Source organism: Gossypium hirsutum, chromosome D05 (assembly GCF_007990345.1).
Source record: "Gossypium hirsutum isolate 1008001.06 chromosome D05, Gossypium_hirsutum_v2.1, whole genome shotgun sequence".
Classification (NCBI taxonomy): domain Eukaryota; kingdom Viridiplantae; phylum Streptophyta; class Magnoliopsida; order Malvales; family Malvaceae; genus Gossypium; species Gossypium hirsutum.
Genome location: NC_053441.1, coordinates 64518313 through 64540625, shown reverse-complemented (window position 1 = coordinate 64540625; position 22313 = coordinate 64518313). Strand labels below are relative to the sequence as shown.

At 35.2% G+C, this 22313-nt stretch overlaps 3 protein-coding genes across 3 annotated transcripts; all 3 read right to left on the bottom strand.

Moving 5' to 3' along the window:
* Positions 1–2731: 2731 nt before the first annotated feature.
* On the bottom strand, positions 2732–6441 carry LOC107944495 (transcription initiation factor TFIID subunit 6). The gene is made up of 12 exons (XM_041092538.1): positions 6121–6441; positions 5956–6042; positions 5549–5650; positions 5345–5453; positions 5103–5197; positions 4878–5015; positions 4684–4779; positions 4461–4585; positions 3952–4084; positions 3575–3673; positions 3378–3480; positions 2732–3290 (listed from the first exon to the last, which is right to left on the bottom strand). The coding sequence occupies exons 1-12, from the start codon at positions 6244–6246 to the stop codon at positions 2923–2925; spliced, it is 1581 nt and encodes a 526-aa protein (XP_040948472.1). The 5' UTR covers positions 6247–6441; the 3' UTR covers positions 2732–2922.
* Positions 6442–9102: 2661 nt separating this feature from the next.
* Positions 9103–9874, bottom strand: LOC107944497 (receptor-like protein 9DC3). Its single transcript, XM_016878318.2, has one exon. It carries the CDS (start codon positions 9845–9847, stop codon positions 9209–9211), a length of 639 nt encoding a protein of 212 aa, XP_016733807.2. The 5' UTR covers positions 9848–9874; the 3' UTR covers positions 9103–9208.
* A 4-nt stretch (positions 9875–9878) lies between these two features.
* Positions 9879–21355, bottom strand: LOC107903482 (receptor-like protein 9DC3). Its single transcript, XM_016829544.2, has 8 exons — positions 21169–21355; positions 20661–20793; positions 20284–20382; positions 20087–20189; positions 19679–19999; positions 16274–17118; positions 10091–10690; positions 9879–9953 (listed from the first exon to the last, which is right to left on the bottom strand). The coding sequence occupies exons 1-8, from the start codon at positions 21279–21281 to the stop codon at positions 9879–9881; spliced, it is 2289 nt and encodes a 762-aa protein (XP_016685033.2). The 5' UTR covers positions 21282–21355.
* Positions 21356–22313: the final 958 nt, after the last annotated feature.

Sequence of the window (22313 nt, the reverse complement as noted above, 5' to 3'; positions counted from 1 at the left end):
TATATATAACCTCATAATTCAAATCTAAAATCTCATTTGTTATAAATTTTGATAAATTTATTTAGAAATAATTATTTTTCATTTGTTAATTATTTCTCTTTTAATCAAGTAAAAAATTAAAACTAAAAAGACATAATGATTTATTTAACATTTTTTAACTTTACAAACGAAAAGTCATTTTAGCTTTTTATTTTTTTTATCTCTTTTAGCATTAAAACAAAAAGACATAATGATATATTTTGATTTTAGCTCATCTAAAAAATCAAAGGGTGAGACAGAGGATTAAAAATATTTTTTTAAATATATATATTAAAATTTTTAGAATTAGAACTAAATTGCTAATTTTTGAAAATATTAAGGGTTAAATTTATTAAATTTTTTAGAATTTGAACTAAAATGACAAGTTTTGTTAACATTCAGGGCTAAATTTATTGATTTTTTTTATATTTAGGATCAAATTGATAGAATGTGTAAATATTGAAGGGCTAAATTTGTTATTAGACTAATAAAAAAAGCCCACATCAGCTTTCCGTCACTCATTTAACAGCAGCTAACAGGAGAGTGACTAAAATATTTACTTTAGAAAAGGTTAACAACTAAACCGAAAAAATTAATAGTTGAGTAAACTTGTTCATGAGTTGGGCTACTTGCCAATGCCCAAGGGCCGCCTAAAATTTGGGAGGGTATAGGTAAAAATATTATGCCCGAAAATTGGGTTTGGGTAAAAAAAATTAGGCTCGTTTAAAATATAGGCTGGGTTCAGGCTTGAACATTCAAAGCCCGAGTCCAGCCCAACCCGTTTTTAAGTGTATAATACTTTATATTATATAATTTAAAATAGATTAAAAAAACTTATACTAAATATGTAATAATACTCTAATGTAAACATTAAAATAATGTTAAGATGACCATATAAAAATTTTCAATAAATAAAAAATATTAAAAGTATTAAATATTAAAATAATATAATATAAATATTTAAAAAAACTAAAAATTATATGCGCATGCCTAAAATGAACTTGGGTTAGTCTTTTGCAAATATGGATGAGTTTAGGCGAAATTTTAAGCTCATATTTCGGGCCGAGCCAAGCTTGAGCAAGAATAAAGTACGTTAATATCATGCTTAGGCCTGACCTGGCCCGGCTCATGAGCACCTCTATAGTTGAGTGACTAGAATAGAACCAAAGGAATAGTTTAGTGATTATTTTTGTAATTGACCCATATGAAATTTAGGTTAATTTCTACTATTAGTCCTTGTACTTTGCAAAAGTTGTGGACTTAATCTTTATACTTTAATTTGGTCATTTTTAGTTCATGTACTTTTCAAATTTTAAAATTTTAGTCATCACCAAACAATAACCGTTAAATTTATTAAGTTCTATTATTTTCAAAAAATGATGCAACAAATATATTAAGCTTAACTCATAAATCAGTATCTAAATTATACTCATTTTCCCATGTTGGTACCTAAACTTATTTTTGGTCACAAGTAGTACATAAACTACTTTTTTTTCCCAAGTTACTGCCGCCATTAGTCAAACTGTCAAAAGTCTATTTTAGAAATAGGCTTAACCCATAAATTGGTACCTAGACTATAATTTGGTACCTCCGTCATCAGTCAAACCTTTCAATTTATATGAAAAAAAAATTTAACCAATTAAAAATTGACACGTAGTAAAAAAAAGACTATTATTATTTAAATATATATATAAATAGGGAGAACTAGTTCAACCAGTTTTTTTAGCTTAGTTCAACTGATTTGTTTTTGTTCGCAAGTCAATCGATTCAACCCCTATTTCCGAACCGATTTCCTATCCAACCAGTTGAATCAGTCTGTTTTTGAAAACACTAGTTTTGATCGATGAAAGAACTTTTTCTATCCCCTCAGGTCAGAGAAGTAGGTGGTGAAATTCAAAACCAAAATTAATCGCCAGCGTTTCGACCTCAAGTGGGACAATTTCAAACATTTTCGGCATTGTCAAACATTATAAAGGAATAAGAAAGAGAAATATAAAAAAAATAATTAATTAATAATTATTTTTAAAAGTTTATATGACATACAATCTATTATTTGTAGGAATCTTTTTAGCCGATATAACATTTTGGCGTAAAATGAGTAATGTAAGAATAGTTTTAGTAGTACTTATGGCCAAAACAAAAATTAGGTACCTTGGGAAAAAGAGCATTGTTTAGGTATTAATTTGTTGTTCGAGTCTTTCTTTTTTAAATAGACTTAACGGTTTAACTAATGCAGATATTAATTTGAAGGAGAAAAAAAGTAATTTAGGTACCACTTATGACCCCAAAAAAATTTAGGTCCCAAGATGAAAAAAAAGACATAATTTAAGAGGGTTAAGCCAATATATTATTTTAAGTATAATGACATACCAACTTATTATTTCTACATGTACTTGCTAAAAAAATCAATTAATTAATAACAACTCGCATTCTGCATCAATATTTAAATTTCAAAATTTGAAAAGTATAAAGACTTGGAATGACCCAATTGAAAAATATGGATTAAATCTATAATTTTCTACATAGTACAAAACTAATAATTAAATTTAAATAACAGATTTAATTATTATTATTTGAATCAAGACTAAAATTTCAAAATTCAAAAAGTAAATGGTTTAAAATTGACCAATTCAAAAAATACAACGGCTAAAATTGATCAAATTAAGGTATAAGGACTAAATCCATCATTTCCGTAAAGTACAGAGACTAATAGTAGAATTTAACCCAAAATTTAATATCAATAAAATCCAAAGTAGAATATATTTTTTGATAACTACAATACATTTATGAGCAAGGAAAAAAAGAAGCCTTATAAAGATAAACACAGTAAGACTGAAAAAAACTATGGGGATAATTTACACAAATTCCTTCAAAAACCATATAGCTTTTGGAGGTGAAATTTAATCAAAGGAAGAATGAAAGCTCAGGTTTGGGAGTAAATGATAACATACTTTCACCAAAAAGTTCAAATAATGATGCTAACAAGTTCCCCGGGTCTGTGTCTTCCTTCCAAGCCTGAGCTAGAACGGTTGATGTCTTTGAAACTCGACCCCCAACCTCCCTTCCTAGCATGTTATCGTTTGATAACGGCCGTGACATTGATGATACACCGATATTGGAACCTCCTACGGTGGTAGAAAAGCCGCTAACTGCCCCTTGTAAATCAGTTTGCATGGAATTTATTGGCATCATACCTATTGCACTCTCAGTTGCTATTTTCTTCGCAGGTGGTTGCTGCTGCATCAAGGTGTCCGTGCTTGCTTTTCGTTTATCTTGATTGATCAGAAAAAGGAATATCGTAAAGGGGGAGAAGAGACTTGTGGATTAAGTGTAAATATGATGGTTCGAAGAAATCATACTTGTCGCAACTTTGTTGTTGCTTTTCCAGACGGGACGAGTTGGGGGTGCTAGCAAACTGGGGAACATTTTAAGCCGATCATACATGCACAGTCCAGCTGCACGCTGTTAGTGGAAATTTTATGCAGTGTTGTTAGTTCTACAGCAAATAAATGAAACGATGCTCATAAACTGGTACCAAATTTGATGTTAAACTTACCAGCAGGGCCCCATAAACACACCAGGCCTCGTGTCTTTTTATTTCAGGTTCAAGAAGCTGCAAATACGCTTCAAGATTTGGTAGTATAAGTAAACGAACCTACATATGGAAGAAGAAGCATTAGCCAAACATATGAAAGACAAACTTTACAGATGCCATAATAAAGATACCTATAGAGAAACCACATATTTACACTTTTGGACTATAGATTTCCAATTTCTTTCTTTCTTCGGATCTTGCAGAAAAGAGTGACAAAACAGTTTTCTGAAAGAAATGGGCTTAAAAAGATAGCTATCATTGCAATATCTTTGACCAATTGATCCCACAAATAAGTATCTTATTGTGTTGCTAGTAAATATTTGAGATTAGAATTATACCACACTGGGTCCAAGGGCTGCTAACCCTTGAATTGCTCCGTAATGCTGGGGAAATGTTTTCGTTGGGTCCAAAAAAGCGTGGAGCAGTGTCCTTGTCACACGTGGCTGAAGATTGTGATAAACATGCCCAAATCTATAAAATATTGACTTGTAAGAAATGCACGTAAAATCTGCATATCCAAGACAAATCATTATGCTGGAAATTAAGTTCTAATCTTTTCCACATTCAACCTAAAAGCAAAGCATATCGAAAATTGGATCATGTAAAAAAAGGTAGCCACACACAATCGTCAAACATAGGCAGGCTTAATGATCCACACGTAATTAATCTATGTATTCTGCATATAACATGCACACTCGCACCATTTGTTTTGCATGTGTGAAATAGCATAAAAATGATATACACATGATTTGAAGAATAGATCCAAGTTTATAACTAAAAACTCAGACACCTGAAATTCATAAAAACGAATATGCATGTATAAGTCCAAAAGAAAAGAAATCTTCACCTTTTGCATATTGATGCCACTAGCTTTGCTGCGAAGTTTCTAAGTTCCCAATGATTGTCGGTGAATTTATTTCCTAACCTTTTTGCAACGAGGCAGGTAATAATAGATGGCATCAACTGGTGTAACTGAAGAACATTTTAAAAAATCAGATTGGTGGAAAATAAACCATTAGCATATTTGCATTAGTTCGTGTACTTCTAAATGATTGAAATAATAAACTCACGTAAGGTTCTATGTGTAAGTGTTCATTCTGGAGAAGACTCCGGGCAACACGCATCAAAGCAAACATGAGAGGGAAATTATTCAAATTCCGTGCAACCTGAGATAAATGTCGCAAAAATGTAAGCTTGAGACAACCAACCAAAAGTTCTTTGCAACACACATATATAATCAGGTATGAAAGATCTTTAAGACAACCTCATCCGCAATGAAATATGTAAAATAAGGAACTAAAGGATGTAATCCCGAGTCGGTTGCCAAACTCAGTAATGCTTGTTTAAAGAGAATTGAGACTGATTTATTCATGGTAACGTCCACGATCTTGTCAAAGTAAAGCTGCATGACAACCAAATTAGTCTTTTAATATCATTCTGTGCAAAATGTATTTTAACATAAAAATGTTGCCGAAGATGTACAACATACTTGAAGCTCTCTAGATAATACATGCTTAACAGGTAATTTGACATCAACAGAAAGCCCATCTTCTTTGTATTCAGCCTTTTTACCATCAGAAGGTGCTGCATGGAAAGCAAAATACCAATTCCGTGTAGAAATGAAGATAAGTCGTATTAGATTAAAGTGATAAAACCAGAAAAGAACATGAACCATGAGAGTCTTCAACACAAATAGCTTCGAGAGAATATTTAGGTTAGCTAAGACGGTACCTTCAATTGAAGCATTTTCTGGAATTGCTGGTTGAATGCCTTCAATCGCAAGCCAGTGGGATGTAACAGATGTATCAAGTGGTGCTTTTGGTAAAGGTGACTCAAGAACCTACATACATAAGGCAACATAGAAGAATTTAAGTGAAGACTTCTTTAATAAGGCAACATACAACAGAACCTCGAATATTGTTGATAAGTTCTTACTTCTTTAAACTCCACATCTTTGTCATCAATGTAGAACAAATCCTTATGCCCAGCGGCTTTCTTGAATCGTAGTGCATCACGAGAGGCAAATCCACATATCGGCTGATGCCAGAGAAACACATAACACAAGCCAATTATCCAAAATGCAAAATCTAAAGCAGGAGGTTAGACTTAATATTCAAAGTTTTCAAAATTCCACTTTTGATAAAATTTATGGATTAATACACATGAAGTAGAAATTATCACATTAGTCTAACAAATCAAGATAGTACATCATTAAAAATTCATAAGATTCTAACAAATTTATACTAACAAATAACATTAGTTAGCACTATTTTCAACTAAAAAGGAAAAAAATAATAAAAAAAATACAGTAAACAGAAAATTTTCGAAACTTGAAAATGTACCTCCACGTTTCTCAGATTAAGAGCACTGTCAACGTCATCAGCTGTCAAAACCGTCCGCCGTGAGTGGCGCATGCATTTAATTGCCTCCTATACTATGACTTGAATTAGAAAAATGATCCAAACATTTGAATTTATACAAAGACAAAAGGCAAAATTGAAAATCACCTGCATGATTTCTTGAACTCGATATTCAACATCAGGAGCCAAAGAAAGGGCGACATCTGGGGACAAATTGGTAATTCCAATGCTCTGTGCTATCACTTCAATGGCTTCTTTTGGAACGTTACTCATTCTTCTTTTTTTTACTTCAAATTGAATCGTGATTCTAACTTCAAATTTGGGGGAAAAGGTGAGAGATGAATTGGGATTTTTAGGGCTAATTGATGAAGGGGATTAACGACAATGCTGCTTCTTTTTGGGGCCTAAATTGGGCTGTAACTTAAGCCCATTATACCATTTCATAAAGGGTAAATTTCACCCTTAGTCACTAAACTATAACTAAATTAAAAATAATAATAGTTGGACAACCAAAATAGAACAAAAAGCATAATTAAATGACTATTTTGTAATTTACCCGGTTCATATTCACAATTCTTCTTTTAGATGCTAATTACCAATCACAGATTTTGTTCTTATATATACATGCGTGTGTGTCTCTGTCTGTGAGGATGCATTATTTGGGGGTGAAAAAGCAACAATTAACAAGAGATGCCATATATTTTATTTCAAGCAATTATTATTTTATCAAAATTACACATAGTTGATACAACAACATTAAAATTTATAAAAATTTAATAAAATGATAAAAATATAACAAATGAGAAACTAATAACACTAGGTCTTAGATTGCATTTTGCTTCCTCTACTAAAAAAAATGGGCAAATTAGCTCCTGTACATTAGATTAGAGAGCAAACTAATCCTTTCTGTTAAAAAATTCTTCCATTTCTACTGTCAAAAACTGGTATGGCTGACAGAATAACCAAACAATGACACATGGCAAGCCACATGTACCTTATACCAGTTTTTTACAGTAGAAATGGTTGAATTTTTTAGTTACTTGAATTTTGAAATTTATATTTGAAATTTTTATCTACTTTCATTTAATTTTTAATTTTTAGAATTTTGTAAAATTTAAAAAGAATTTCACTTTTGTAATCATTTTATATAATCAGAGTTAAATTGACAGAAAGTATAAAAATTGAGGACTAAAATTATTATTATACCAACTAAAAAGTGTCACTTAATAGTCAGGTGACCAAAAAAGTTGTAAACTATAAAAATAGTCACCCAACTATTAAATTTTCCAATTTAGTTGCTAAACTTTTTGAAATTAAATATTTTAATCAGTCTCCCTTTAGTTGCGTTAGATGAGTGACGGAAAGCTGATGTGGGTTTTTTTTGTTGATCTAATAATAAATTTAACCTCTAATATTTACACATTTTATCAATTTGATTCTAAATATAAAAAATTCAACAAATTTAGAGCTATTTATAAAATTTGTCTAATTCTAATTCTAAATTTTTAATAAAAATAATTTTTTTTTAAAAAAAATCATTTTTAACCCTTTTTACTCGCCCTTTGATTGTGGCACCCACTTAGAATCTTCGAAGCTAATAAGCATAAACCTAAATTGAAGTAAATAAACTAAAATTGGTGAAATCACCTTAACTCAAAGAAGAAAATAATCGCTGGCATGGTAGCGCCACGTCATCGCCCATTGATGACATATTAACCTTTGAGTTAAACTCAAATTACTCATTCCTTTGTTATAAATTAAGAGTATAACTAATTTTGATAAGAATGGTTACTTTTCATTAACTCAATTTAAAGGACTATAACACGTAAAGTTTGGACTATTGCAGAATTCACATGCAATTCGGGACATTTACATTATGCAAAATTCAACACATATACGGGAATTTTTGTATTTCCACAATCATCATGTTATTAGTGATCAACAACTACTTCCTCTTTACCATATATTTTTCATTCATAAAATTAATTACTTTTTTACCAAAGAAGTAAAATAATTAACATTCGTGAGATTACCAAGTCTTCTTCCTTATAACACGTCAAGTTTGGTCCCAATTGTCTATTGACTATAAATTTAACTCCACAAAAAGGGCTAAGACTATCAATTGTCTATTAACTACACTTTAACTCGACAACAAAAGACTAAGACTAAGACTATCAATTGTCTATTGACTTCAAACTTAATTTACAAGCAATGGGTAAATTTTGGACATTTGGGCCACAATGTACAATACTTCCACACCATTTGCAGTATTGACTACGTTTACTTGAGGGAAAACAAAGACATAAATGCTGGAAATTTTAACTAGTTTGTACCGTCAATGAAGCTACGTACCTAAAAGCCATTTAGGATTCCAATTCCTGTAATTGGATTAACCTCATCGTTGTCATATAATTTTTATTCATAAGAAAGAAGAAGTGAAATAATTAGAATTGACTTGGTCTTGCTTCCTTTCTATGTATGAATGTGGAAATTGGCATAATGCCAACTTATTTTCCACGCAGAAGAAGAAAATGGTGCTCTATTCACTCCCTTTAACTTAGCAACTAAGGTCTAGCAAACAATGCCACATATGACTTAGAAACAAATACCACAGACAGTGGAAACAACAACAAGGCCATAGCCAACCAACAAAACTCGACAAAGACCCAGACTGGAATATATATATATATGGTCCCTAAGTGTTAATAGATTTTAAAGTAAACAACACTTTAAAAATGTAGTCCCTATATTCAAACTTATGCCTTAAAAGTTGAATAATAGTATCTAAGAAACAAATTTTCCACCAGACTGGAAATTTTGTATTGCTTGGAATGAATTGACTCTCATCTTCTGTTACTAGCTACAAAAATATTGTATTGCTTTAAATTCAAACAAGAAACAGGGGAAATTTTTACATGGAAAGAAATTTTGCTAATTAAATTTCCCAATTCTTTACTCAAAGTTGGTTCTAAATTAAATTTAGAAAAAGAAAAGAAGTTTAAGAGTATAAAAAGTCCTCAAACTTTTTCAAAAATAGTTGAACCATACAAAATGTTACATTTAAAACAAACCCTTACAAATACTACGTAATGCAATGAAATATCGATGAATTGTTACGATAACAAAGACAGATGCATGGCAATGCAACCTTTCACCATGGGAAAAAAATTTGACAGACTTCAAAACAAGAAATTATGAAGATACAACATCAACACTTGAACATCATTTCCACTAACTAGATCCTTCTTCGTCCATTGCTGCGACTGCCATCCTTTGACTTTCTTCTTCGCTTCTTCTCATGTTGGATTTCAACCAAATTCACCAACCATTTCGGCTTACCAGTTTGGAAAACAACATATCCCACGACCATTCCAAACACTACTCCGCATCCATAACCTATCAACACCACTTTCCAACCAAAAGAGATGTTTGATTTTGAACCATCTTTTTCAAGCACATTTGGAGGTGCTGGCTCAATGCTGTTGCAACCTTTCGAGACCGGAAATCCACATAATCCCTTGTTTCCTTCATATGAATCATTTCCAAATGTGTTGAACTGTTTGCCTTGAGGAATCTGACCATGGAGTTGATTTTGAGAAACATTGAAGGACGAAAGAAATGGCAGATCTGCCAATCTATTTGGAATCGTCCCAGACAACCTGTTTGAAGATAGGTCCAACCATTCAAGACTTGTCAAATTCCCTATTGAGGTGGGGATACCACCATTAAGGTTATTATGAGAAAGGTTGAGCCCTTTCAGTAAGTTAAGCTTCCCAATAACCTTGGGAATACCCCCTTCAAACTGATTGTTTGATAGATCAATGATCATCCACATGGTGAAAATTTTCACCAATTCCATATCTTGTCCTTTCATAACAATTCCAATGGAATAGGTATAGAAGGCACTACCTCTCTGAGCATACACCCCCATGTACGACATTGTACTCCCAATCTTCTCTAGATTTATGATAGCCTTGAAGCTGTTGATGTATCTCACTGGTAGGGGTCCAGAAAAATAATTACTTGAGAGATCAAAAATTTGGATTTTAGAGAAAAAAGGGCTAGACTTGGAGCTATTGACGCATAAGGAACCATGCATATGATTTGACTTCAATACCAGAACTTGTAGCTGTGGAAGACTTCCCAACCAATGAGGAAATGTATCATTGATCTTGTTGTTACCAAGATCTAGCACTTCCAGACCATTACAATTAAGGATAGATGGTGTCAAAGGCCCTTCTAACGGATTTCCATTTAAGTTGAAATTACTCAATTGGCATCCCTCTGCAAATGTTGGAGGAATCGTCCCATAAAACTTGTTCTTCTTCAGATTTAAGAATTGAAGGCTGTTGCTCAAATTTCCAAAACATTGCGGAATTGTTCCACTCAAGTTATTGTGGGACAAATCAAGAATTCGAAGAGAACTGGCATTGCATATTAAAGAAGAGACCTCTCCATTGAAACTATTATTTGAGATCAAAAAGAGATTGATGGTCGAAGCTGGAATCGGAAGATTTCCACGGATCAAATTGGAGCTTAAGTCAAGAACTTCAATAATATTCCATGGAAAGTGCTCAACTTCTGTGAAAGAGTTGTGAGATACGTTTAAGTAAGTCAAAGAGACATTCCCCACCTCTTGCATCCACTGTGGAATCTTGCCTTGAATTTTGTTGCAAGAGAGGTCTAAGCTTTCCAAACTTTTAAGCCCTTTTAAAAACTGGGGGAATTCACTATGATGTTCAGCTTGGTAAATTTCAAGCCAAGGTGGAGATTTGTTAAGAAATGGCTTAAAATTGGTAGTGGATTGTTGTTGTTGGTAGTGGGTTGTTGGTGGTAGTGGATTAGTGGATGGTTGTTGGTGTCCATTTTCAACCACAAATCTTTGCCAAAGTTTTGGACAATTATGTCCTTGAACTCTCTTATAAATAGAGAGGTTCATTAGCCATATTGATCATCCCAAAACCAAGAGAGAGCAAAGCTTGTTCTTTGAAAGCTAGGATTTTAGCTTTCGGGTTTTCTATAGGGGTTGAGAGTTGTGAGGTTCTCGGGTTGTGTCTTGAGTGTAAAACACTTGTAATCTTCATCTTGTTATAGTGAAATTTCTTTTCGCCTCTGCCCGTGGACGTAGGCATTAAAGCCGAACCACGTAAATCCTTGTGTTCACTTTATTTTTCGTTCCGGTCAATTTACTTGTAGTCATATCGGAGTTCTCGAATCGATCCTTTCCGCAACAAATTGGTATCAGAGCGTAGTTGAAGGAGTGATAATATTTTCTGAATTGCCCTGTGACTGCAGCTTTGTCTGATCTTTCACATCAGGAAGAAAATATTATCATTCATTCAAAGGTTCCAAATTATGGCTACAAGTGTTTCATCGACTAAGTATGATGTCGAGAAATTTACCGGGAAAAATAGTTTCAGTTTATGGCGCATCAAGATGCGGGCAGTGCTGGTTCAACAAGGATTGCTAAAAGCATTGTCTGGTAAAGATAAATTACCAAGCACGCTTTCGGAAGAGCAAAAGGATGACATGCTAGAAAGAGCACATAGTGCTATTCTGCTATGTCTAGGAGATGAAGTGCTACGAGAAGTAGCGGATGAGAAAACCGCGTCCGGTTTGTGGCTCCGGTTAGAGAGCAAGTACATGACGAAGTCATTGACGAACCGGCTCTACCTCAAGCAAAGACTCTATGCCCTGAAGATGGAGGAAGGTACACCTGTTTCCCAGCACCTGGATAAATTCAATTCCATTATCATGGATTTGAATAATATCGATAACAAAATCGATGATGAGGACCAAGCAATAATTGTTTTGTGTTCTTTGCCTCCCTCGTATGAGAATTTTGTTGATACAATGATGTACGGTCGTGATGACCTGACTCTAGAGGAGGTGAAAAATGCCTTAAGTTCCAGTGAGTTGAGGAAGAAAATCACTGGTAAGGTGGTCGAAAACAATGAAGGCGAAGGCTTGGTTGCTCGAGGAAGATCCAAGGCAAAGGGTGGAAGTTCAAGTAAAAGCCATCCTAGATCGCAGTCCAAGAAGAGAATACAGTGCTACTACTGTAAGAAGTACGGGCACATGAAGGTAGATTGTCCGAAAAGGAAGGAGAAATCAGAATCACAGGAGCAACAAAATGATCGTGCGAATGTAGCTGATGCAGATTCTTCAAGTGATGCCGAGATCGTTCTTGCAGTATCCGACTCTTACGCTGGTGGGAGATGGATTCTTGATACGGGAGCTACATTTCATATAAGTACTTCGAAAGATGCATTCTCAACATACGAGAAGCATTCTGGTTCAGTACTAATGGGAAATGACCACGCATGTCAAGTCATGGGGATTGGCACAGTTCGTATAAAGATGTTTGACGGTATTGTTAGAACTCTAACTGATGTTCGGCACATTCCAGAAATGAAGAAAAATTTGATCTCTTTGAGTACGTTGGACAAGAAAGGCTTTCGGTACTCTGCTGAAGGTGGAGTTCTCAAGGTATTCTCGGGTGCTTTGACTGTGATACGTGGTAATTTGGAGCGGGGCCTTTACTTCCTCGATGGTTCCTCGGTTACAGGTGTTGCGGGAGTGTCATCATCAGATGATCTAGATTCTGACACCACGAAGTTATGGCATATGCGGCTCGGGCATATGAGCGAGAGAGGCTTATCGGTGCTAAGCAAACGAGGATTATTGTCTGGGCAGTGTACAGGAAAGTTGAATTTCTGTGAGCACTGCGTCTTCGGTAAGCAGACTCGGGTAAAGTTCAGCACTGGGATTCACAAGACAAAAGGCACAGTGGATTACTTCCATTCTGACCTTTGGGGGCCTTCTCCGACAATTTCTAAAGGTGGTTACAGATATCTGCTTACCTTTATCGATGATTACTCGAGAAAGGTTTGGGTGTATTTTCTGAAGAGCAAGTATGAGGTTCTCATCAACTTCAAGCAATTTAAAGCTTTGATCGAAAATCAAACAGGAAAGAAGATCAAGCGATTCCGGACGGATAATGGCTTGGAGTTTTGCTCAGGTGAATTCAATGAGTTCTGCAAAAATGAAGGAATAGTGAGACACCGCACTGTTCGTCGAACACCACAACAAAATGGAGTTGCAGAACGCATGAATAGAACTCTCTTGGAGCGAGCTCGTTGCATGCGATCAAATGCTGGGCTCGGTGAAGAATTTTGGGCTGAAGCTGTTAATACTGCTTGTTATTTGGTTAACAGATCTCCGTCAACAGCTATTGAGCTGAAGACTCCTGAGGAAGTATGGTCTGGTTCTCCTGCTGATTACTCTGGTTTAAGAGTGTTTGGCTGCCCTGCGTATGCTCATGTAAATGAGGGAAAACTCAAACCGAGGGCGAAGAAATGCATATTTCTTGGATACGGCCAAGGGGTGAAAGGATACAGGTTGTGGTGTCCTGATCCGGTTTCGTCCAAGTTCATCATCAGCAGAGATGTGACTTTTGATGAGTCATCCATGCTTCGATCCACCACAAATTCCCGGGAAAAGGAGGAGTCAGATAGAATGGGAGATCACGGTGTTGAGAAGCAGGTGGAGTGTCAGGTGGACGCTCCAATTCCTACGGAAGGTACTTCAGTCCAGGATGATCAAGTTGAGGTGCAAGATTCCGATGAAGATGAGTCACCTCAAGAAAAACCATATAGCATTGCCACTGGAAGAACGAAGAGACAAATCAAACCAAATCCGCGTTACGCTAATCTGGTGTCTTTCGCGCTCAGTGTGGCGGAGTCCATTGGTATAGAACCTTCCAGTTATAATGAGGCTGTCACGTGTGATGAGTCGGCACAGTGGGCAATTGCTATGAGTGAGGAGATAGAATCTCTTCACAAGAACCATACTTGGGAGTTGGTTAAGCCGCCAAGTAACCAGAAGATAGTTGGTTGCAAATGGGTCTTCAAGAAAAAGGAAGGCATCCTAGGGGTTGAAGCAACTAGATTCAAGGCACGATTGGTTGCTAAAGGCTTCACTCAGAAAGAGGGGATTGACTACAATGAAGTTTTCTCCCCAGTCGTAAAGCATTCTTCCATTCGTGTATTACTTGCCATGGTGGCCAAGTCTGATCTAGAACTTGAGCAGCTTGACGTAAAAATGGCGTTCTTGCATGGTGAGCTCGAGGAAACAATCTACATGCGTCAACCAGAGGGTTTTACAGTTCCTGGTAAAGAAGACCATGTCTGTCTATTAAAGAAGTCTTTATATGGATTGAAACAATCCCCAAGGCAGTGGTACAAGCGGTTTGATAGCTTCATGATTCAGCATGGTTACACAAGATGTGACTATGATGCTTGTGTCTATCATCGGAAGCTCTCAGATGGTTCGCACATTTATTTGTTGCTGTATGTTGATGACATGTTAATTGCTTCCAAAAACATGTCGGAAATCAACAAGTTAAAGTCGCAGTTGAGTGGTGAGTTCGAGATGAAGGATCTGGGTGCTGCCAAGAAAATTTTGGGCATGGATATTCACAGAGATCGCAAGGCGGGCAAGCTTCGTGTGTCGCAGAAGAACTACATTGAAAAGGTTCTTCAACGCTTCGGCATGGATAAAGCGAAAACTGTGAGTACTCCGTTGGCACCACATTTCAAACTCTCTGCAGAGTTGTCACCACAATCTGATGAAGAAAAGCAGCAAATGTCTCACATTCCATACTCGAGTGCAGTTGGAAGCGTGATGTATGCAATGGTTTGCACTCGTCCAGACATTTCACATGCAGTTAGTGTGGTCAGCAGATACATGAGTTGTCCTGGCAAGGAACACTGGCAGGCCGTGAAATGGATTCTCAGGTACTTGAGAGGTTCTGCAGATTTATGCTTGGTATATGATCAGAGTGACTGCACTAGCAGTGTCACGGGCTATGTGGACTCTGATTATGCTGGAGATCTGGACAAAAGAAGATCTCTGACGGGTTATGTTTTCACTTATTCTGGAGGAGCCATTAGTTGGAAAGCTGTGTTACAGTCTACCGTAGCCTTATCTACGACTGAGGCGGAATATATGGCGTTAGCAGAAGCAGTGAAAGAAGCATTGTGGATGAAAGGTCTAGTAAGCAGTTTGGGTTTACAACAGGATTTCACTGTTGTATTTTGCGATAGCCAGAGTGCCATACATCTGACTAAAAATCAGATGTTTCATGAACGGACCAAACACATTGATGTCAGATATCATTTTGTTCGGGAACATGTTACGCAAGGTGACATTGTTATCAGCAAGGTTGCTACCGAGAAGAATCCTGCAGATATGTTAACTAAGGTGATCCCTGCATATAAGTTCAAGCATTGCTTGGACTTGATAGGTATTCGGGATTGATTAGCGCCAGAGAGGCGTTTGGAAGAGGTGATCCAGTTCGAGGAATTCACTATGATGTTCAGCTTGGTAAATTTCAAGCCAAGGTGGAGATTTGTTAAGAAATGGCTTAAAATTGGTAGTGGATTGTTGTTGTTGGTAGTGGGTTGTTGGTGGTAGTGGATTAGTGGATGGTTGTTGGTGTCCATTTTCAACCACAAATCTTTGCCAAAGTTTTGGACAATTATGTCCTTGAACTCTCTTATAAATAGAGAGGTTCATTAGCCATATTGATCATCCCAAAACCAAGAGAGAGCAAAGCTTGTTCTTTGAAAGCTAGGATTTTAGCTTTCGGGTTTTCTATAGGGGTTGAGAGTTGTGAGGTTCTCGGGTTGTGTCTTGAGTGTAAAACACTTGTAATCTTCATCTTGTTATAGTGAAATTTCTTTTCGCCTCTGCCCGTGGACGTAGGCATTAAAGCCGAACCACGTAAATCCTTGTGTTCACTTTATTTTTCGTTCCGGTCAATTTACTTGTAGTCATATCGGAGTTCTCGAATCGATCCTTTCCGCAACAGTTTGCAAGATGACAAACGTAAGTCTATAAGATTAGGCAATATATGGTTAACACAAGAAGTAGTATTAGATGTTAAGGATAGGCTGTTATATTAAAGGTCGAGAAGATTTAGATTTGGAAGGTTTGAGAACATGCGAAACTCTATGACACCACTAAGATTATTATTGTTTAGAAATAAATATTCTAGTGATTTGAGATTTGGAAGGTTTGAGAACATGCTAAACTCTATCACACCACTAAGATTATTATTGTTTAGATATAAATATTCTAGTGATTTGGATTGGAATTCTTTGATATGCCCACTGAATTGATTTTGAGAGAGATCTATAACCTTTAAGGAGGGAGCAGTATACAACCATGACGGAGGTGTTCCATTGAGTAAATTATCAGATAAGTCTAAATATATTAGATTAGGAAAAGCGATTACCTCATCTGGAATGGAACCTTTTAATGTATTTCCAGCTATGCTCAAGTATTCAAGCTGCGTTAGGTTTAGAATTGACAACGGAATTTGTCCACTCAATTGGTTCCTCGACAAGTCTAAATGAGTGAGTTGCAAGTGGTTCCCCAATGATCTTGGAATTTTTCCACTCAATTGGTTGCCTTCCAAGTAGAGGAGATTGAGGTTTGGCAAATTAAAAATGTTTTTTGGGAATTTTCCTTGCAAATCACAACCAGCAAGACTGAGAGACCTTAGAGAAGAGGATAGATTCATGAAGACATGGGCATTAACAGAAGACATGTTGATTCCATCCAAAAACAGATGTCTGACCTCGGTTAGGTTGTGAACAAGTCCCTCCAGAGCATGTTTGTCAATTGTAAATGGCTCATAGTCATGAATCCAAGAGGAGAGATTAAGTGAAACCAATTTTGACAGGTGGGAGACTTGGGATGGGACTTCTCCTACAAACCCTGTATTGGAAAGGTTGAGGTAGAATAGGCTAGTAAACCGACCGAACTCGGATGGAATTTTGGAAAGATTAAAATCATTGTAGGCAAGGTTGAGTTTTAGAAGGTGAGGAAGAAGGAAGAGAGTGGTATTGGAAGGGAAGTTGCCATATAGCCAACTGCAGCTCAAGTCAAGGGCAATAACATGAGCATTTAGGTGGTCACAAGTGACCCCATCCCATGAGCAGCAATCTGTACCCTCCTTCCATGAATTTGTCTTGGGATAAGATTTAGGACCCGTAATATGATCGCAAGACCAAGAAGCACCCTCTGTTATGGAAAAAGAGTTCTTGAAGTGGATTAGTGAAGAGCAGGATTGAGATCCTGAAGAAGAAAAAGAAGCATAAAGATGGGGAAAGAAGAGGAATAGGCAGAGAAAGAGATAGGAGGCCATGTTATGTTTGTAGGGGAAGACGAAGGATAGGAATGGTATTTATAGGCAACAAATAATACCACAACATTGGTGTTACAGTCTTTTTTGTCTTTAACATTGAAAAGTTATGGATGCTTTTACCATATATTTTTCATTCTTAAAATTGGATGCTTTTTCTTTTAGCAAAATCTTTTATTTCATAAAAATGTGTATACTTATATATATATATAGTCTGATAATTCAAATCTAAAATATCATTTGTTATAAATTTTGATAAATTTATTTAGAAATAATTATTTTTCATTTGTTAATTATTTCTCTTTTAATCAAGTAAAAAATTAAAACTAAAAAGACATAATGATTTATTTAGCATTTTTTAACTTTGCAAACGAAAAGTCATTTTAACTTTTTATTTTTTTTATCTCGTTTTGATTTTAGCTCATCTAAAAAAATCAAAGGGTGAGACAGAGGATTAAAAATATTTTTTTAAATATATATATTAAAATTTTTAGAATTAGAACTAAATTGCTAATTTTTGAAAATATTAAGGGTTAAATTTATTAAATTTTTTAGAGTTTGAACTAAAATGACAAGTTTTGTTAACATTCAGGGCTAAATTTGTTGATTTTTTTATATCTAGGATCAAATTGATAGAATGTGTAAACATTGGAGGGCTAAATTTGTTATTAGACTAATAAAAAAGCCCACATCAGCTTTCCGTCACTCATTTAACAACAACTAACAGGAGAGTGACTAAAATATTTACTTTCGAAAAGGATAACAACTAAATCGAAAAAATTAATAGTCGAGTAAACTTGTTCATGAGTTGGGCTACTTGCCAAGGCCCAAGGGCCACCCAAAATTTGGAAGGGTTTGGATAAAAATATTAGGCCTGAAAAATGGGTTAATTTGGGTAAAAAATTAGGCCCATTTAAAATATGTGCTGGGTTTAGGCTTGAACATTCAAAGCTCGAGCCCAGCCCGACCCGTTTTTAAGTGTATAATACTTTATATTATATAATTTAGAACAGATTAAAAAATAAACTTATACTAAATATATAATAATACTATAGTTCAAATTATTAATTCTTAAAATAATATAATATAAATATTTTTTAAAAAAAAACTAAAAATTATATGGGCATGCCTAAAATGAGCTTGGGTTAGTCTTTTGCAAATATTGATGAGTTTAGGCGAAATTTTAAGCTCATATTTCGGGCCGAGCCAAGCTTGAGCAAGCATAAAGTACGTTAATATCATGCTTAGGCCTAACCTGGCCCGGCTCATGAGCACCTCTATAGTTGAGTGACTAGAATAGAACCAAAGGAATAGTTTAGTGATTATTATTGTAATTGACCCATATGAAATTTAGGTTAATTTCTGCTATTAGTCCTTGTACTTTGCAAAAGTTGTGGACTTAATCTTTATACTTTAATTTGGTCATTTTTAGTTCATGTACTTTTCAAATTTAAAAATTTTAGTCATCATCAAATAATAACCGTTAAATTTATTAAGTTCTGTTATTTTCAAAAAATGATGTGGCAAATATATTAGGCTTAACTCATAAATTAGTATCTAAATTATACTCATTTTCCCATGATAGTACCTAAACTTATTTTTTGTCACAAGTGGTACATAAACTACTTTTTTTTCCCAAGTTACTACCGCCATTAGTCAAAAGTCTATTGTAGAAATAGGCTTAACCCATGAATTGGTACCTAGACTATAATTTGGTACCTCCGTCATTAGTCAAACCGTTCAGCTTATATGAAAAAAAAAATTAACCAATTTAAAATTGACATATAGTACAAAAAAAGACTATTATTATTTATATATATATAAATGGAGAGAACTAGTTCAACCAGTTTTTTTAACTTAGTTCAACTGATTTGTTTTTGTTCGCAAGTCAATCGATTCAACCCTTATTTCCAGACCGATTTCCTATCCAACCAGTTGAATCAATCTGTTTTTGAAAATACTAGTTTTGATCGATAAAAGAACATTTTCTATCCCCTTAGGTCAAAGAAGTAGGTGGTGAAATTCAAAACCAAAATTAATCACCAGCATTTTGACCTCAAGTGGGCCAGTTTCAAACATTATCGGCATTGCCAAACATTAGAAAGGAATAAGAAAGAAAAATATAAAAAATTAATTAAATAATAATTATTTTTAAAAGTTTATATAACATACAATCTATTATTTGTTGGAATCTTTTCAGCCGATATAACATTTTAGTGTAAAATGAGTAACGGAAGAATAGTTTTAGTAGTACTTATGGCCAAAATAAAAATTAGGTACCTTGAGAAAAAGAGCACTGTTTAGGTATTAATTTGTTGTTCGAGTCTTTCTTTTTTAAATAGACTTAACGGTTTAACTAATGAAGATACTAATTTGAAGGAGAAAAAATGTAATTTAGGTACCACTTATGACCCCAAAAAAATTTAGGTCCCAAGATGGAAAAAAATACATAATTTAGGAGGGTTAAGCCAATATATTATTTTAATTACATACTTTCACCAAAAAGTTCAAATAATGATGCTAACAAGTTCCCTGGGTCTGTGTCTTCCTTCCAAGCCTGAGCTAGAACGGTTGATGTCCTTGAAACTGGACCCCCAACCTCCCTTCCTAGCATGTTATCGTTTGATAACGGCCGTGACATTGATGATACACCGATATTGGAACCTCCTACGGTGGTAGAAAAGCTGCTAACTGCCCCTTGTAAATCAGTTTGCATGGAATTTATTGGCATCATACGTATTGCACTCTCAGTTGCTATTTTCTTCGCAGGTGGTTGCTGCTGCATCAAGGCGTCCGTGCTTGCTTTTCGTTTATCTTGATTGATCAGAAAAAGGAAAATCGTAAAGGGGGAGAAGAGACCTGTGGATTAAGTGTAAATATGATGGTTCGAAGAAATCATACTTGTCGCAACTTTGTTGTTGCTTTTCCAGACGGGCCGAGTTGGGGGTGCTAGCAAACTGGGGAACATTTTAAGCCGATCATACATGCACAGTCCAGCTGCACGCTTTTAGTGGAAATTTTATGCAGTGTTGTTAGTTCTATAGCAAATAAATGAAATGATGCTCGTAAACTGGTACCAAATTTGATGTTAAACTTACCAGCAGGGCCCCATAAAAACACCAGGCCTCGTGTCTTTTTATTTCAGGTTCATGAAGCTGCAAATACGCTTCAAGGTTTGGTAGTATAAGTAAACGAACCTACATATGGATGAAGAAGCGTTAGCCAAACATATGAAAGACAAACTTTACAGATGCCATAATCAAGATAGCTATAGAGAAACCGCATATTTACACTTTTGGACTAAAGATTTCCATGTTCTTTCTTTCTTCGGATCTTGCAGAAAAGAGTGACAAAACAGTTTTCTGAAAGAAATGGGCTTAAAAAGATGGCAATCATTGCAATATCTTTGACCAATTGATCCCACAAACAAGTATCTTATTGTGTTGCTAGTAAATATTTGAGATTAGAATTATACCACACTGGGTCCAAGGGCTGCTAACCCTTGAATTGCTCCGTAATACTGGGGAAATGTTTTCGTTGGGTCCAAAAAAGCGTGGAGCAGTGTCCTTGTCACACGTGGCTGAAGATTGTGATAAACATGCCCAAATCTATAAAATATTGACTTGTAAGAAATGCATGTAAAATCTGCATATCCAAGACAAATCATTATGCTGGAAATTAAGTTCTAATCTTTTCCGCATTCAACCTAAAAGCAAAGCATATCGAAAATTGGATCATGTAAAAAAAGGTAGCCACACACAATCGTCAAACATAGGCATGCTTAATGATCCACATGTAATTAATCTATGTATTCTGCATATAACATGCACGCTCGCACCATTTGTTTTGCAAGTATGAAATAGCATAAAAATGATAAACACATGATTTGAAGAATAGATCCAAGTTTATAACTAAAAACTCAGACACCTGAAATTCATAAAAACGAATATGCATGTATAAGTCCAAAAGAAAAGAATCTTCACCTTTTGCATATTGATGCCACTAGCTTTGCTGCGAAGTTTCTTAGTTCCCAATGATTGTCGGTGAATTTATTTCCTAACCTTTTTGCAACGAGGCAGGTAATAATAGATGGCATCAACTGGTGTAACTGAAGAACATTTTAAAAAATCAGATAGGTGGAAAATAAACCACTAGCATATTTGCATTAGTTCGTGTATGTTGAGTTTAGTTCCCATGCAAAGGTGGCCATGCAAGAAGAAATGGCAGCAGGCAATCGAGCCATGGTGTGCAGCAGCTGAAGCTTCAAGTTACTGAACCACTTGTTGTTTTAGTTGTATTTTAATCATTTTGTAATCTAGTTCACATTGAACTAAGCAGGTGAATGTTTTGGTGTAATTTTGATGTTGATTGACTGAAATATCAGCAATGTAATGTTTGCAAGCTAATTTTGTAAGTTTCAATGCATATTAGTGGTGTTAGGTAATTAATTAGGTGATTACTTGTTTATTTGACAAGTTAACTGATATATGTAATGGCAATATGCCTTGTTGTAATGTTAATGAACAACTCAGCTTGTTTTTCATTCAAATTCTCTCCTTGTTTTCTTGTTTTTCCAACTGCAAGCTTCATTTTTGCTTTCTGCTGAGATTGTTTCTTCTACAAGGCTCGAGGCTTGCTGTATAAGCAAGCTTAAATCAGTTTGCTTCTGCCCTTTTACACCAACAATTGGTATCTAGAGCCCTTTTCTTAGTGGACCTGTTGCTTCAAATCAAGAAACCTGATGGCTTCTTCAGGATTTTCACCAGCAGTCCCACCAGTCTTCAATGGAGAAGGTTTTCACATATGGCTGGTAAATATGAAGACTTACCTGCAGGCCTTTGATCTGTGGGAAGTTGTCAACACAGTGTGAAAGCAGATACTTCCTTAAAGAAATTACTAAGGAGATGGGATCCACTAATTTTACCTAAACTCGCATCAACATTGTTTAGGCTCCCTCAATTTCACATCAATGCATTCAATTTCAACCAAACTTGATCGACTAGCTGTAAGGAAATTTCACTCTTTTGCAGCATAATGTACAAGAATTCCAGACCCACAAAATAATTTACAATATGGGCTAAGACTCCGTTTGTTTCACTAAAAATAGTTTTTAAAAAATAATTTTTAG

What these genes read in the sequence shown, in the direction of transcription:
- LOC107944495 (XM_041092538.1), bottom strand. Translation starts at nt 6,246, where the DNA reads ATGAGTAACGTTCCAAAAGAAGCCATTGAAGTGATAGCACAGAGCATT. An exon ending in AAGATGTGGAGTTTAAAGAA is followed by an intron (nt 5,454 to 5,548) that starts GTAAGAACTTAT and finishes TTATGTATGTAG; the next exon opens with GTTCTTGAGTCACCTTTACC. An exon ending in CAGCCCTTGGACCCAGTGTG is followed by an intron (nt 3,674 to 3,951) that starts GTATAATTCTAA and finishes TTCCATATGTAG; the next exon opens with GTTCGTTTACTTATACTACC.
- LOC107944497 (XM_016878318.2), bottom strand. Translation starts at nt 9,847, where the DNA reads ATGAAAGGACAAGATATGGAATTGGTGAAAATTTTCACCATGTGGATG.
- LOC107903482 (XM_016829544.2), bottom strand. Translation starts at nt 21,281, where the DNA reads ATGCCATCTATTATTACCTGCCTCGTTGCAAAAAGGTTAGGAAATAAA. An exon ending in CAGCCCTTGGACCCAGTGTG is followed by an intron (nt 20,383 to 20,660) that starts GTATAATTCTAA and finishes ATCCATATGTAG; the next exon opens with GTTCGTTTACTTATACTACC. An exon ending in AAGGTTCCATTCCAGATGAG is followed by an intron (nt 10,691 to 16,273) that starts GTAATCGCTTTT and finishes GAATTCCCCCAG; the next exon opens with TTTTTAAAAGGGCTTAAAAG.